Here is a 15,688-nt window from a genome sequence, read left to right on the forward strand (position 1 = left end):
GGATAGGAAGTAAGTTAGGTGTAGTGAATTCATTGGTTTTTTTTTTTTCCTGTGATATTTTCAACTTACAAGATGACTGAGAAAGTAGCATGCACTGTGAATACCTAGCATGCACGTATCTGTCCTCTTTGGTATAGACTTGAAGAAACACACAGGAATACACTGCGAGTGCCATTTCAATGTAAAATATCTTCTGCAGTGCTTATTGCTTAACTCTTTAACTGCAATAAAGTTATTTACACAGACATTGCTCTCTCACTCTTTCCTCTCAAATTTGGTTCTACATACATCTGGCCTGCACATTCTGTCAAGCTGAATGGGAGGAATCCCTAGTAACTGTGGACTTCTCACAATATCAAGATTTGCAATTTTACTTCTTGCCCACTATGGGCAGTTGCTTTGCAGGGAGGGATTCTGGGTAGCAGCATCTCATTAAGGATAAAAAGAATGAAGCCAGATAAATGATTGGCAAGTAAAATTTTTTGAAATATCTGAAAGTAAAAGAAACACTAGCTGTTGTTTTATACATGGATGGTGTGTAGAATTATTAAATGGTTTTTAAAAATACACAATGGGATTGACCAGGAAATTTTAAGTTAACTTGAACATGCCCGACTAAAGTATCTTAAATAGCTAAAAGAATAAATGTTGACGAAGAGAAGGTACAGTCTAGTCATAAGTCTCTAACAAGAAAAGTTTGCAAAAATGAAAGGCTGTCTTCCCCTAATGGGACCACATACATTGCATAGAAGTACTGAGTGAAAACAACTTAAGCATGAAGTGTCTGGGAACCATGACACACAGGACAGTTTCCAAGCTTGGCTCTATTCAAGAAATACTTTTAAATATACTAGCTCCATGAGACTCTACTTGGAAATAAAAGAGGAGGAACTGATTTTGCACAGTACAAAAACCTGTCCATGAATGAAGAAGGGTGCTATTCTGGGGAGGTAGTCAATTCTCTTTTCCTGACAGTGTTCAAGGAGGTCATGGATCAGAATCCTTGAAAAGTATCACAGAAGGGGTCCCTGCACTAATTAAAGGAAGTATATGAGCTCTCAGAATCGCCTCAAAGGTCACTGTGATTTTCTATTAATAAATGATAAGGTAACCCTTCTGTAAGCCAAGACAATGCAAATTACTAACCACCATGCCACAAAAGTGACAGAGCAACACAAATTAGTCTAATGCATTAGCTATATGATTTATTGACATAATTTTTTATGTAGCAAAGACAAATCAAACAGACACAAAATTAAAAGTTTATGTACTAAAAGTAGAAGAGATCACTCTTTCTAAATTTGAGACTACTGAAATATTGCAGTAGTTAAGAGAGATTTTTCAAACTACAAGTTTTGATTTGTACAATGAATTAGTAGAGGATATTCTTAGGGAAACAAAGGGAAAGAAAATATCAAAAAGGATAAAAATATGCGTTTTGTTTTATATCTGTATTTTGAATCATCCAGAAATGGGGAAAATTAGCATAGCATGCAAAATGTTTTTCTGTGGAAATCTAAGGACTGAATTTTATTGATTAAAAAATTGCTATGAAATATGATACTGTTGGCATTAACTATAAAATATAGTTTACATATACAACAAATTTTAAACAGAAAGCTAACTAATTACAATCGTAGGGGCTAAAGGAGGATGAGACTCATTCTGGTTCAAATTAGTTCACTAATATCAGTCATCTCTTAGCCCATCTTGCTAAAATTCACTGTTATGATGCACCATACAATTCTTAACCTAGTTATTTTCCACCTTCTTTCCACACTTCTATTACTGATAAAACTTTGTGTTTGTGAAGAAAAGAAGAAAACCTCTCTAGTACTAACACTGTTCCAGTGTGTGTTCAGAATGTAACAATGCATTAATCCTATAACATTGGTCTGAATGAGCCATTTGCTGTTTTAAAACAACGAATACCAAAACACTGGCAAAGCACTTCAATGCGGTTGCCCTTTCAGCTTTATTAATTTAAGCCAAATGACAGGGGAATTTATATGGTTTCCACCTGTCAAGAGCAGAGTCTCTACTAATGCAGTTTTCACTGACCAGGAAAACCTCCCTGAGGCTAAGGCTGAACTTCAACCTAGTGTTGAACAGACGGTAGCACAAACATGTCACCAAGGACTCTGTTTCTATTAAGAGAATCCCTTCCGAAATCCAGATGGATGGCATACCACTCTGCACGTGTTCAAACCTGAAACTGGATGAAGACTATGTCTACTCAGTAAACAGGGCCAAAATTACCCTAATTCTTCTATCTTCCCTAATGCATTACATCATAATTGAAATGTATGCTACATAAAACAGCTTTCCTTAAAGGTGCCATAGTCACTATTGTCACCACTCTTGAAAATATTGAGACATTTCAACTATCTAAAAAGAGAAAACAAACTCGAGCTATAAATCCCAAAGGAGCAAACACAACATATTTGTTTGATGTTGAAAATGAATTCAATGTTCTGTACTGTAGCAGATGTTAGCATAGCATCCCTGACCTGTCTAGAGCATCAAAGCAAAGCTCGAGCCAAACAGCACTGACACTGGGCTTAGAAAGATAATGTAAGACCCTTTATATTTTGTTGTACGTGCTGAATTCCTACAGTACAGTTGTGCTATAACTAAGGAAAACTTGTTTTGGCAGTTCAGTCTTTGAGAAAATACTTGCTTCCAATCACAGTCATGTAATGTGCATTTGACAAATTGCAGTACATAATCATAAAACCCTGTAAAGCATTCTTTGTGTTACACAGGCACACGTACAAGAAGATTGCACCTAAACTGTGAGTGAGTCTAGATTATTCAAAATATGGCTTGAAATTCTAAGACATGATAGATCAATGTCCAACAGATCACAGTATGCCAAGGAGTCTGAATTTAATTCTTCCATTGCAATGTAAAGAGTTTAAAGAGCAACAGCAACAAACCCCAAGATTTTGGCAGATAAGCCAAACAATTCTAAGGCCAAATATTGGTACCTAACCTAGTAATCTAACTTAGGTTTGATCATCTGAGACTTGAATTTTATGTTAATCTTAAATAGAGTAAGTAGAGTGTAAAGTACTGATGACAGCAACACGCTTTATGATTGGTGGTCAAATGACTCAATGCATTGTGATCTAAAAGGTAACAGGCAATCAACTTACATACTCCCCAAGTGAGCTTTTTCCATATCAAACATTTTTTTATCTACATGTATATTCATTTAATGTTTGGTAGTAATATGTTTATAAAGAAAACACACTGGGACCAATTTAATATTATTGCCTGGTGCCAGTCAAAATAGTCTAGCCTAATCTTTAGCTCTTCAAACATCTTTCCATCCTACCTATGCATATTACCAGTAAATAGTATTCACCATTGTAAGAGCACAGTATTTTCTACCTTTTACCTTCTAAACAGATGAATTCGAGGGAAGAAAAGTCATTTATTAAAAATGTTGTGTTACCTTGCATCTGAGCTTTGTGGCTAGTAAGAATCAAAAAAAAAAGAATTATTAAAATATGGGCATATATTTAAATATCTCTAAAAAGGGCAAAGGAACCTCAAAAGGGAGTATAAGTTGGATCATTTGAACAGAGAAACATAGTAAAAATACCATAAACATTAATTACTATTATTCATGGTAACCAAGTGATCTTTGCAGGGTTTTGTTTTGTTTATAGTTAAGTTGCTTTTTGTATATATTTCACCATTCCTCATTAGCCAAGATTCATAAAGTTGGGAAGCTATCCTGTTTTTCTCAAATAATTGGAAGGAGTTCCACTAATTGGTACCTCCCATTAATTTGTGCTTTTCCTAAATACAGCATCTGCAACCCAAACATAGCTGTTCTATTTTCACAAACATCAACTAAATTATTTCACTTAAAAAAAAAAGATTCCACTAGCCATTTAGATAAAATAACCCAGAACACAAGGACCACCATGAAAAATGATCTCAAAATGACTCTGAAATATGCTCATTTTTCAATGCTTTCCAGGGAATCACTTCAATTACAGTAAAAACAACTGAGTACCTTTCAAAAGACCTGACTATTGTATATCATATACAACTAAGTTTAAAAATGACAACACACAATGGACTTCTAAATACATGTATCACCTAAAGCAAAAACAATTTCCACATTATGACTGTCCACCAAAAATAATTTCAAGGGAACATTCAGAGTTCAAGCACCTTTAATACTCAAAAGATTTCCTTGTGCTAATGTCGTTTTCTTAAAAGGTTCAGCTTTCCTGCACTCATTCTTCCTCCAGAGGAAGATTTAGAACAATACTTCAAAAGAACATTTCAGCATAGCTCCGAGATTTTATTTTTAATGCTATTATTTTATATATTTAAAATATATATTTTTTTAAAATTCCAAACAGGTTGCCCAATGTATTTCTATAGCTCTTTATTTAAAAACACATTTCTAAACAGCTGTTTGTTAGAATACTCTTTTCCACCTCTGAATATATAAGTAATTGCCCAGAGAAGTAACATGCCACCTAAATTTGAACTTGTACTTCACAACTTGAATGAACACTAAGAAAGACATATCATTCATTCATTAATATTTATACAGAACTAGAGTGTAAAGGTCTTGACTCGTTTGATGAACTATGAATGTTTCAAATTCATGCAAAAAATATACAAAACATCCCCATATTTAGCATATCATGAACATCAAGAATCAGCAGATTTTAAGCTAATACACAAAAGAAATCACTGTTTCAGATACATAAAAATTCCAAGAAGCTCATGTTAAATGTTAAAGTTTCCTTATAAAATCCTTTGGCTATATCTTCATAGTAATGACTAGATTTGCATTCAACACTTTAAGCTGAAATAAACTCTAGGAAAACAAAACCAATGTTAACTTGGGCATGCCAGTATGTCTAAATGTAAGCAAGCTTGAGGGTTTTTGTTTGTTTGGCTGGCTGTTTGTTTGTTTCTCGATCTTGTCAGTCGGGGGATGTTCCTATTTGAGATCCCCCTCCCACAGTTTGCCACACGGCAGATTCATGAATGAAACCCCACTTTAATATCCTATTTTCTCTCACTTACATGTATGCTGGAGAAAGTGGAGTTGACCTGGATGTTTTAAGCACAGGAACTGGGAATTTCCAGATAGCAGGAGAGCTCGTTTTCCATTTCAATGGCATGTTGTCACCACGGTACTACAATAACAGTAAACAGCGTTTCCATAACAGACTACCAACTAACACTTCCATTCCACAGTGTACTGACACAGCAGCCGCGGAGAACAAGCAAAAGATTCTGCCAGTGCCCTAAAAACCGATGCTTCCAATCTGTACAATAGGAATGCAAGGTACCTCCTTTAAATCGTCCTGTCCCCTAAAGCAATAAGATGATTCTATCCTTCCAACTCAACAATAGTGCCACCTCGTTAGGAAAGTGTTGACTGCAGTGTGTGTGTGTGTGTGTGTGTGTGTACACTGTACTATGCATTGTACACAATGCAGCTTTACTTAATAAAAGCAGCTAGGGTGCTTTTTTTTTTTTTTAAAGCTTGCAATACCATTGTTTTACCTTAACAGGGATACTGCAGCATTGTACTATGTTCTGCACCTATTAACCTGATTTCTAACCAATAGTAACAGAAAAAAATAGATGGGTTTCATATAAAAATGAAACAACATACCTACTCAGAATACATTTGTCATCCTCTGAACATTCTTCTTTTGAGCTGCAACAGTACAAATGGGATATAAACCTCAGCATAGCCTTAGGCCACAGCTAATAGAGATCAGTGACTAAATTCAGCAGCCCGCTTTCCTCCTGTGAAAGCTCTGGCCACACAATACAAGAATGCCATTATGAGAAAAGCCCATTTAAAAAATGCCAGGTCCTCTGTTTTCCAGTTAGAAGAAAGCAAAATGTCAGAGCAAATATAAACTGCTGCAGAACTCTGCGCGCTCCTCTAGTAGCTTCTGATTCAAGTTGCACTCCTTCCCCTATTTTTATTTCCAAGCCGGGATGAGCAAAACCTCGTACATTTACAACATGCTGTGGCAACACGACTACCTCTCTGTCTTCTGCAGCAGAGAAGTACAGAATAGCGTGCTCTTAATAGCAGTCCTCAGAGGGACGCTATCAACAATCTAATTCAATACTGCCCTCCCCTTCTTCCCCTTTTCTCCTCCCGTTCACCCCCTTACTCCTCCCCCGCCCCCCAAACAGCTCACAAATTGTCTAGAGGAAAGACCGACACTGCTAGCCAAGCAGGTGTCCAGCAGGGACCACTCCACAGCTCAGCAGCGGTCCAGTAACCTCTTGGGATTAGCGATTGTCAAAGAGGTTCCAAAAATTGAAGCTGCGGTTAAATCAGCTTGAGGTATTCCATGAAAGCAATGTCAAATAAAGGGTTCATCTACATTGTTTTAAAATACTGCCTGAAAATAGTGTTGTAAATAATCCCAAAGTGATTGGGTGTTTTACACTTTTGTTTAAAACAGCAAAACAAATTCACAAATTTTCTATGCAACATTGAAAGTAAAATTAGGTTAAACTAAATTAATACTATTCAAAACTCTTTACAAGCTGAAAAATACTACTTCTTAAATGGGCAAGTTGCTGCTAAAAAATAAAAACTTACCTTCCTAACACCTCTCTATTCTAATAAAAACAAAATTATCTTGTCTCCATCAACACCAACTTAATACAGACCACCAATAACAGAAAAGTCACTACCTTTTAAAGACTATAACTGCCACAACAAAGAGCTCATACTTATTCTTATATTCATATCTAGACAATAACCTTTTACCTCCAGCCAAATAGTCTTTTCAAATTATCTTGTTTTCTAAAGAGATTCAGTCCCTTAAAAAAGTTTTTTTTGTATTAAAAAATCTTACAGATGAATGTTTCTTTAATAAGAAATAACTTTCAAAAATCCCAAAACCACATCACTTAATACACCAGAAACAAAGCATGAAATCAACTGTGATTATCACAACTTCTTTTTCAAATTTAGTTCATTATCGAAGCAAAAAGCCACTTCTTATGAGTTATAAATAGAGATGTAGGAGTTGTATTTACATGCACATTCATGTCTGGAAAGACAATGTTTATTTTGAAGCACTTATCAGTAATCCATAAACCTTATAAATATTAAACTAGCATTAGCCATCATTACCTCACACATAATTTTTATTCTATCATACACTAACTACTTCTCGAGAAAAGAAAACGCCAAAAAATTTCCAACTCCTTTTAATACTCAACCCAAAACTATGTCAGAGAAATCTTAAATGGATCAAAGAAAAGAATATTTATCAATATCTTAGCAGTGAAAACATACTTGATTAACAATAAACTACAAATACAAATACACCATAGATACTATTTCATATTGGGGGATTTTATGTTGTCTAGGAAAGACCTCAGAAACAGTGAGCTGTTTGAAACCCAAAGGAAAAATATATGCATAAACATATACACACACAAGCATGTACAGAGACACAAATGTATGTATACATCCATCTTGCGATGCCTCATTCCAAAATGAGTTTCTAATTAAATTTCAATGTCTAAAGCACATGCAGACATTTGAAAATATTAAACATAAAATAGCAATATGTTAGCTGTTTGCAGCAAGAAAAGTATATTTTAGGAAGAAGAGGTCTAGGCTTTTAGACTTATGGCAATTCTACAAAGCAGCAATTGTAAATGTGACTTCACCTTGTCAGAACCCAGACTTGAACCAAACCACAGTAACAAGTGTTTCTAGTAGCTATCTATCCAGAGAGACACCTCAAAATTGCTGAACAGAAAACAGGGTGAGAGCTTTACAACTTTCTAAAGTATATAGTTGATGGTCCTTTCTCTTACAAATACCCTTTAGGTATCATTCGTCTGTTAATAACTGACTGAAGCAAACAACAACCAACCAACCAAATATTTGTCTACTATCATTAAGAACCAAAGAAACTAATCAAAGCCATTTTCAGTTGTCAATTTTCAGTCTAGATTTCTGAGAGATTTAGTGTTAAGTAAAATGATTTTAATAATTGCTCAAAGTGATAAGAAACAGAAACTGCTTCCTTACATCCCATATTTAGCATCCTTAAAGACATAAAATGCAAATACTATTAGACTCAATTTTAATCATTTATTTATATTCAAGTCTAGGTTTTGGGCTTAATAAACTGCTATATGCTTTGTAATTATCTGTCACCTTCAAATAATCATTATGCCACGGGCATAAAAATAATTACTTTAAGTAGAAATATGGTCCATGAATTGTCATCAATTTAAATTTGCTTAACAATAGCATTCTTCATACATTGTTTAGAAATAAACTCTACCCAGGTCAAATTGCCACATTAAAAACTAGCAGTATCAAAATTAACCAGATGTCATTCTCTTACCAGAGAACCTAATAGCAAATATTGAATGTAATCATAACTACCATCAATCCCAGAACCCAAAATATTTGCATCTATATAAGATGGTTAATTATACATTTAAAATGTAATTTTACTCACTCAGTGAAACACTACTTTGCTACTGTCCCCTAAGCATAGCATAGGGAACACTGATTTCATATACAGAACACTTGGAGGCTGTCATATAGCACCACAGAAGACAGAAGGATATTCTAAGTATTTTATAAACATTAATGTCTTAAGTACCTGTGCAACATGCGTCTCAGAGATAAAATAGCCAGAAGACAATGATGGTTCTTAGTCAAGGCCATAGAAAGAAAGATCATTTTTGGACAGTTCCTACACCACAGAACCCTATGGCTTCCAAAGTAGGCAAAGATTTAGAACTGATAGATTCCCTAAAAAAAACATATTTTTCAGTATTCTCATTTGTAGAGATTAAAATTCTGAGCTCAGAGAAGTTAATTTGTCTTCTGTCATAGTGCTGACTAGCTAAAAGATGGTTTTCAATTTCCTAGTCCAGAGTTACTTCTATAGCATTCCTAAAGTTTTTCATTCAGACTATCCATTCGATGTATGCTTCTATCTGAAGTGAACCACATTCTGCTAATTATCTTAGCATTTTCTAAAGAAACAAGGACAAATAAGAGACATTTCATCCTTCTATTGGATGTCAACTGAAACACAGAAATGGGACAGAATCACCCAAATGAAAAGGTACACTACAGAACTATACCTGAAATTTTAATTGTACAATGTATAGAATGGTCAGGTGGAAAATAATGTAAGTACAACTTAAGGCAGTGTTAGTATAGGGAAAATCGAGACAATAAAGCTATTTTTCTTGACTCTTTTTTCTCAGTAGTTATCAAATAACTTGTAGAAGTGAATTATCTGACTGGCTGGTACAGCCTGGTGTAGTCTGAGAATCTATTTATCTTGTAATTAGCAATCGTGACACTATCTCTTCAGACCAATCTACAATAATATTGTCCTGACAAGATTGTTACAGATCATACAAGCTGCATACTCATTTATGTTATGTTCTACCAATTAATAAACTATATACATGGCAACCAGGACTTGTAATTCTTACCAAGTATGCAACAACAACAACAATAAGAACAACAAAAGTGAACAGCACATCAAAATTCTTTTGGGAAATACTCTTCACATATACATGTATGTATATCTTTCATATACAGTAAGATTATAATCTTGTCTGTCTCCTTAATTTGTTTCTGTGAACTTGAATATAAAATATACAACAATTTTCTTCATAGATACTCTTATTCATAGCCTTGTTACAATCAATCTCAAAAGTTTCCACAGAACACCATATTGGATAATTCTATTTTGAAAATTTCCTAATAGAACTACACAGATATATATGGTCCCACAACAGATCTATGGAGACATATGAAATTATAGCTAAGACTACTCATGACAGAATACCACTATCTTATGTTCATATGCAAGTGCAGAAATTGAAATTCCTTACTCAATTGTAGCATAAGTAATACAAAGGACAGAACTCTTGAATAGCCCCAATGGCTAAGAATAATTAGTTATGCAGTGGTAGCAATGTAAAGAGCTGGTGTACTGAAAAAGCAGAGCATGTGATATAAGGAATCAAGGATGAAATTGTTTAAGGAATAGCAAGGGAGTAATGACTGGAATGGGAACAGAAAGAACTTCTGATTTTTACGTCAAATATTTATAGTTGGTTAAACATTTATAGTTGGAAGTCTTACTTGATTGCCACCTACACAGTCTTACTAATTTATTGGTAGAGCCTGCAAAGGCTATGGGGCTAAGTCAGGAGTAGTAGTGGGTGGACGAAGATGCCCAGGGACTATATTAAGCAATGAACAAAAGTCCAGTTGTTATCCAAAAAGTGGGAGTGGGTGGGTAGGGGAGTGGGGGGGGGAGGGTATGGGGAACTTTTGGGATAGCATTGGAAATGTAAATGAGGAAAATACCTAATTAAAAAAGAAAGAAAATAATAAGCACAATGCATACTACACAAAAAGTGTGCCAATTAAAGAAAATCAATACTTTCTATACTATTTTAGAAATATTTCATCATTAATAAAACCCAGGGATATAAAAGGCCTTTCAAATAGTAAATTTGCTTCAACATTTCAAGTTTAATTGATAATTCTAGCATTTTTAAAAATAAATGCTTATATGCAAATATCTATTATATTCCCATGAGAATATTATTGTTTTGGCTAAAGCTGAGTTTGGAAGATTACCCAATTACTTCATCCCTTCCTCTCCCTGTTTAGAAATTTACAACATTTGGGAGGGGGTTCCCAGAAGCAGGTTTCATGGAAAACTAATCTTAATGATGCATTAAAATTATACAATACTAAATGGAATTGCTATATGAAATGTCGTGATTTTCTTTTATTATTTTCTAGACTTTTCATTAAAACTTTAAATTTCCTACAAATATATTCATTAAAACCACTACTATTTGTTGGTAGCAAATGCCTTTAGTCCTAGCACTTGGGAGGCAGAGGCAGTCGTATATCTAATGTTGAGGCCAGCCTGATCTACAGATTAAGTTCCAGGGTAGCCAGTACTACACAGAGAAACCCCGTCTTGAAAACAAAACAAAACAAAACAAAACAAAACAAAACAAAACAAAACAAAGCAGACCAAATGAAGAAACAAAAAAAAAACCAAATAAACAAATACACCCCAAATCAAATAAAAACCGTACTAATATCAAAACATTAAAGTTGATTTGGCCTTGCACTTTTTCTTTTTGTTGTTGTTGTTGTTTTCTGAGACAGGGTTTCTCTGTGTAGCTCTGGCTGTCCTGGAACTCACTCTGTAGACCAGGCTGGCCTCGAACTCAGAAATCCGCCTGCCTCTGCCTCCCAATGTGTTGGGACTAAAAGCGTGCGCCAAATTCTTAGGCAAATAGATAGATCTGGAGGGTATCATCCTAAGTGAGGTAACCCAATCACAAAAGAACACACATGAAATGCACTCACTGATAAGATGATATTAGCCCAGAAACTTAGAATACCCAAGATAAAATTTGCAAAACTCATGAAACTCAAGAAGAAGGAATACCAAAGTGTGGATACTTCATCCCTCCTTAGTATGGGGAACAAAATACCCATGTAAGGAGTTACATACAGAGACAAAGTTTGGAGATGAGACAGAAGGAAGGACCATGCAGAGACTGTCCCATTCAGGGATCCATACCATAATCAACCACCTAACACCGTGCACAGACACAATTGCATATGCTAGCAAGATTTTGCCAACAGGACCCTGATATAATTGACTCCAGCGAGGTTATGCCAGTGCCTGACAAATATAGAAGTGGATGCTCACAGTCATCTAAAGGATGGAACACAGGGCCCCCAGTGGAGGAGCTAGAAAAAGTACCCAAGGAGCTGAAGGGGTCTGCAACTGTATAGGTGGAACAACAATATGAAGTAACCAGTACCCCCAGAGCTCCTGTCTCTAGCTGCATATGTAGCAGAAGATGGCCTAGTCGGCCATCATTGGGAGGAGAGGCCCTTGGTCTTGCAAAGATTATACGCCCCAATATAGGGGAATACCAGGGCCTGGAAGCGGGAGTGGGTGGGTTGGAGAGCAGGTTGGGGGAGAGGGTATAAGGTACTTTCAGGATAGCATTTGAATTGTAAATGAAGAAAATATCTAATAAAAAATTGTTTAAAAAAAGTTGATTTGGGTATGAGTGGCATATGCCTCTAGTCCTACACCTTGAGTCAGGAGAATTGAGGCTAGCTAGGATACAGAGTAACAAAACCAGGTAGCTAATAAAAAGTAAAAGATTCAATTGTATAAAGAAAAAAAATCTTTAATAACTCCGTCTCAAACTTGAACCTATTGACCCATTGCTATAACATGTATTCGAACAGTTATGTTAAAGGGTTGGTTCCCATTATTGTCTTCTATGGAAACACCCCAAAGGCTTAGTAACTTATTCAATACCTGTATTTTACATGACTGTTTCTAGAGACTTTTCATTTTTAAATTTAGTGTTCTTCTCTTTGGTGATTCTGAGAGCTCCAAAATAAGTAAAGATGCCAAAATGTACTTAAATATGACATATGTATGGTGTTTGGTCTGAACTATAGAAGTAGTTTTAAATATTGCATAAGTCATTTCTTGTCCTTTATTTCATGTTCTATTATTCATTAAATGTACTTTTGAATAAAAATAGAATGTACCCTCTAGGTTGACCATTCATTTATGCTAAAGGTAACCTAAATTTGAATTTTCTACTTGCATTTGTAAATCTGTCTACAACTGCTAATACACTCAGAACTACTACTTCACGTCTTCCAAACCAAATACCTGCCTTAATCAGTTATTTCTTACAACATTCAGAAGCTCTATAAAACTTCAATGAAGTACATTTCTCTGTTGGTGTCCATGTGTGTGTATGTGTGTGTGTGTATGTGTGTGTGTCAAGAATAACAGCATTCCTTCTTGAGATTGATCTAAGTCAGAAATATACATTTTATCAGCCTTCTATTCAAGGGTCTGAACACTTTGTTCTTATAAAATTGCAAGATACTAAAGCAAAATATTATGCTTGGAAATTTTCAGAAATACAAATTTTTACGATCCAGGTTTGTAAAGTATAAAAAAACTTATAAATAACAACACCTGAAGAAGAACCAGACTGAGCTTAAACTGTTCATGTAAGATGATCAGCAAAAAACATTAGCAAAATTATTTATTAAATAAAGAGCAAGCATTCCTGTAAAGTAAGTGCATCTTTCTACCAAGGCCTCTTTAATATATTAGTCACTCTCGATAGTGCCATATAAACTTCTCATATATTACAAATATCAAAACCAACAAATTTATTCTATTTGGTCAAAACTCCCTTGAGAGAATCTGCATGATAAATGAGTTGGCTAGGTAAGCACTGACAACTTTGCTAGGTGTTACAAATACACAGAAAAGCACATGTGACCTGGCCACATGTCTCAGCCGACACATCCAAATGGCAAGAAATATAGTGATGTTGTAAAGCTTTCACGTTTGACAGCCTAATGTTTTAGACATTCCTTAAAAATATTTTCAAGTAAAAGAAATCTGGCAGAATTGAGCTACTGAAATGCCAAAATGTACTTTTCATCTTTTAGTGACATCTTTTCTTTACCTTTTACTTTCTTCAAGTTTCAAACAGACACAAGCCTTTCTAAAATACCTCACGGTCTTCAAAATTCATAAAAAAGCCATTGTAATATGCTTCAAATCCAGACATAGAAATGTGCGCAAATGGTGGCTTTCATGCCTCACCCTTGTCTGCCCGACTGTCTTAGTTGATATGCTTTGACATAAAGCATAGATTCTGCTGAGAGAAAGATGTTCTTTCCTTGGCTCTTCAAGAGTCAATCGTGAGGCACTGAGAACTCTTATACCTTTAAGGCAAAATGCTCTCAAACATTAGTGTGTGAAGAATCACCTGGGGTGAAGAAAATGTCAAAGTCTGGGGGTGGGATGCATACTCTGCATTTTAAACAATTATTCAGATTCATTATCACACCAGGTCTACCAGGCCTGGGGAAAAGACTGCCTTAAAAGTAGGTAATGAACCCCTGCCCAAGATACCCAAGATACTATAATAAATAGTCAGTTGTCTCTCTCAGTCACTGGCCTTCCTTAGCACATCAGCATTGGCTGCTCACCACCAACTGTCAAACCAGTATCCACAGCTCTTATGTTGCCCTCCCAAACTTAAGGTCCTTTCCAGTCAGGGAGAGTCTGAAAGCAAGGTGTCCATCTGACAGAATCAGACAGACAGATGCACAATGGGAAGAAAGTGGGATGTACAGGAATAAGGAAAGAAATATAGTACAAATTAGACTGATTATGCAATACAGAAACCTGTATTAAAGTTAAAAACTTGTTTTCAACTTCATTCATTAGCAAAAGAGGACAGAACAAGAGACCTGCGGACTGGTTGTAACTCTGACACTAATTAGCTGAATGACCCCAAGTGCTATTTTTCTCTTCTGTAAATTAGAGAAAAATGCTACTGTCCTTGTTTATCTCACAGCAATGATAAGAAAGCTAAATGAAGTTAGGTTTGTGAATATACAATGAGAAGTACAAAGCCAAAACAATGATGCAAATATTATTAGCACATTTCTCAATCAACACAGACCTAGGCATTAATTGAAGTTTATTTGATAACTGAATGTCTTCAAATACCTCAGGGTCTTTTATGAAAATAAACTCTCATCACAAAAAAAAAAAAAAAAAAAAAACAGGTACAGGAAAATATAGACCCTTGGACATACCCTGCAGCTGCCTTTTTGAATATATCCTTGAAATCGGCTTGTTTTAAAGACAATTGCCTCCGTCTCCTGAAAGTGGAGTGCAAAAAAAAAAAAAAAAATCTGGTTAATTGTGGCTTTATTGTATTTGGTTCAAATTTTTCAATACATACCCTGAAAATATTTAATGTAATTTAATATGTCATATTTTAAAAATTCTGAACATTTAAGGCCACACAGAACAATATAATACTATATAAAGTAGTTTTACAAAATATAACACAGAAAATCATAAGATTGCATTTGTTTTTAGAAGCTTTCTCAATGTTTCAGAAACCATAGAGTGCAGATTGGCATTAAGTAAACCATTGATTTGCAGCTGATCTACAAGACCAAGCTAATCAAATTATCCTAGAAAGAAACATTTTTTTTTCACGTGATACCCCCTTAGCCTTTGGGATGCTTTATCATTTTTTAAAGTTTTTGAAGCCTAAAGGTCTGTTCTTTTCTGATATACTGCTTTGCAATAAAGACCTGAAAGCAAATGACAGACATTCTAAGGTTTCAGAGAACATATGGCTAATGTTCTTCTAGCTTCATTTACTATCATTTCTTTTTTGTTATTATTTTCATACTGCTTGTAATTAATTTTAAGAAGGGAAATGGATATACAATCTCCTTTACAGAAAATTTGTGGAATTATTTTTGTGAAGTTTTCTCATGTAACTAGCTCCTTTTGGAGATAAACATATAAAATCTCCCAACACTGGATAGGCATACTCTTGAACTGCCTTGGGAAGGCAGTTTTAAAAATAGAGACTACTACAGAAACCCTGCAGTATATGCCGCTGACAGTCAACTCTCCCCCCCCCCCCGAAAAAAATTACAATTTGCTGGCAGATGTTTGAGGCGCTCCAACACAATGCATAATTTATTTGCATTTATTGCATTGATGTTGCTATCACCTTATGCAAAACAAACATTAGCCTCACC

At 35.1% G+C, this 15,688-nt stretch overlaps 1 protein-coding gene across 16 annotated transcripts in view; it reads right to left on the minus strand.

The window, feature by feature from the left end:
* The window catches only part of Klhl13 (kelch-like 13), a 145,891-nt gene that overhangs the window by 60,225 nt on the left and 69,978 nt on the right, over positions 1–15,688 (minus strand). For 6 of the 16 annotated variants that reach the window (NM_001381892.1, NM_001381891.1, XM_030251489.1 and 3 more), the window contains one exon: positions 14,720–14,785. The exons of 5 other annotated variants lie outside the window; for them this stretch is intronic. In NM_001381892.1, coding sequence (NP_001368821.1) covers positions 14,720–14,785 — 66 coding nt within the window. Of the gene's footprint in view, positions 1–5,064; positions 6,178–6,206; positions 6,313–14,719; positions 14,786–15,688 lie in introns of those variants that run through there. 5 more of the 16 variants (NM_001381893.1, XM_030251491.1, NM_001381894.1 and 2 more) reach the window with 5 other exon arrangements.

The sequence above is a fragment of the Mus musculus genome, chromosome X (genome assembly GCF_000001635.26).
Source record: "Mus musculus strain C57BL/6J chromosome X, GRCm38.p6 C57BL/6J".
Classification (NCBI taxonomy): Eukaryota; Metazoa; Chordata; class Mammalia; order Rodentia; family Muridae; genus Mus; species Mus musculus.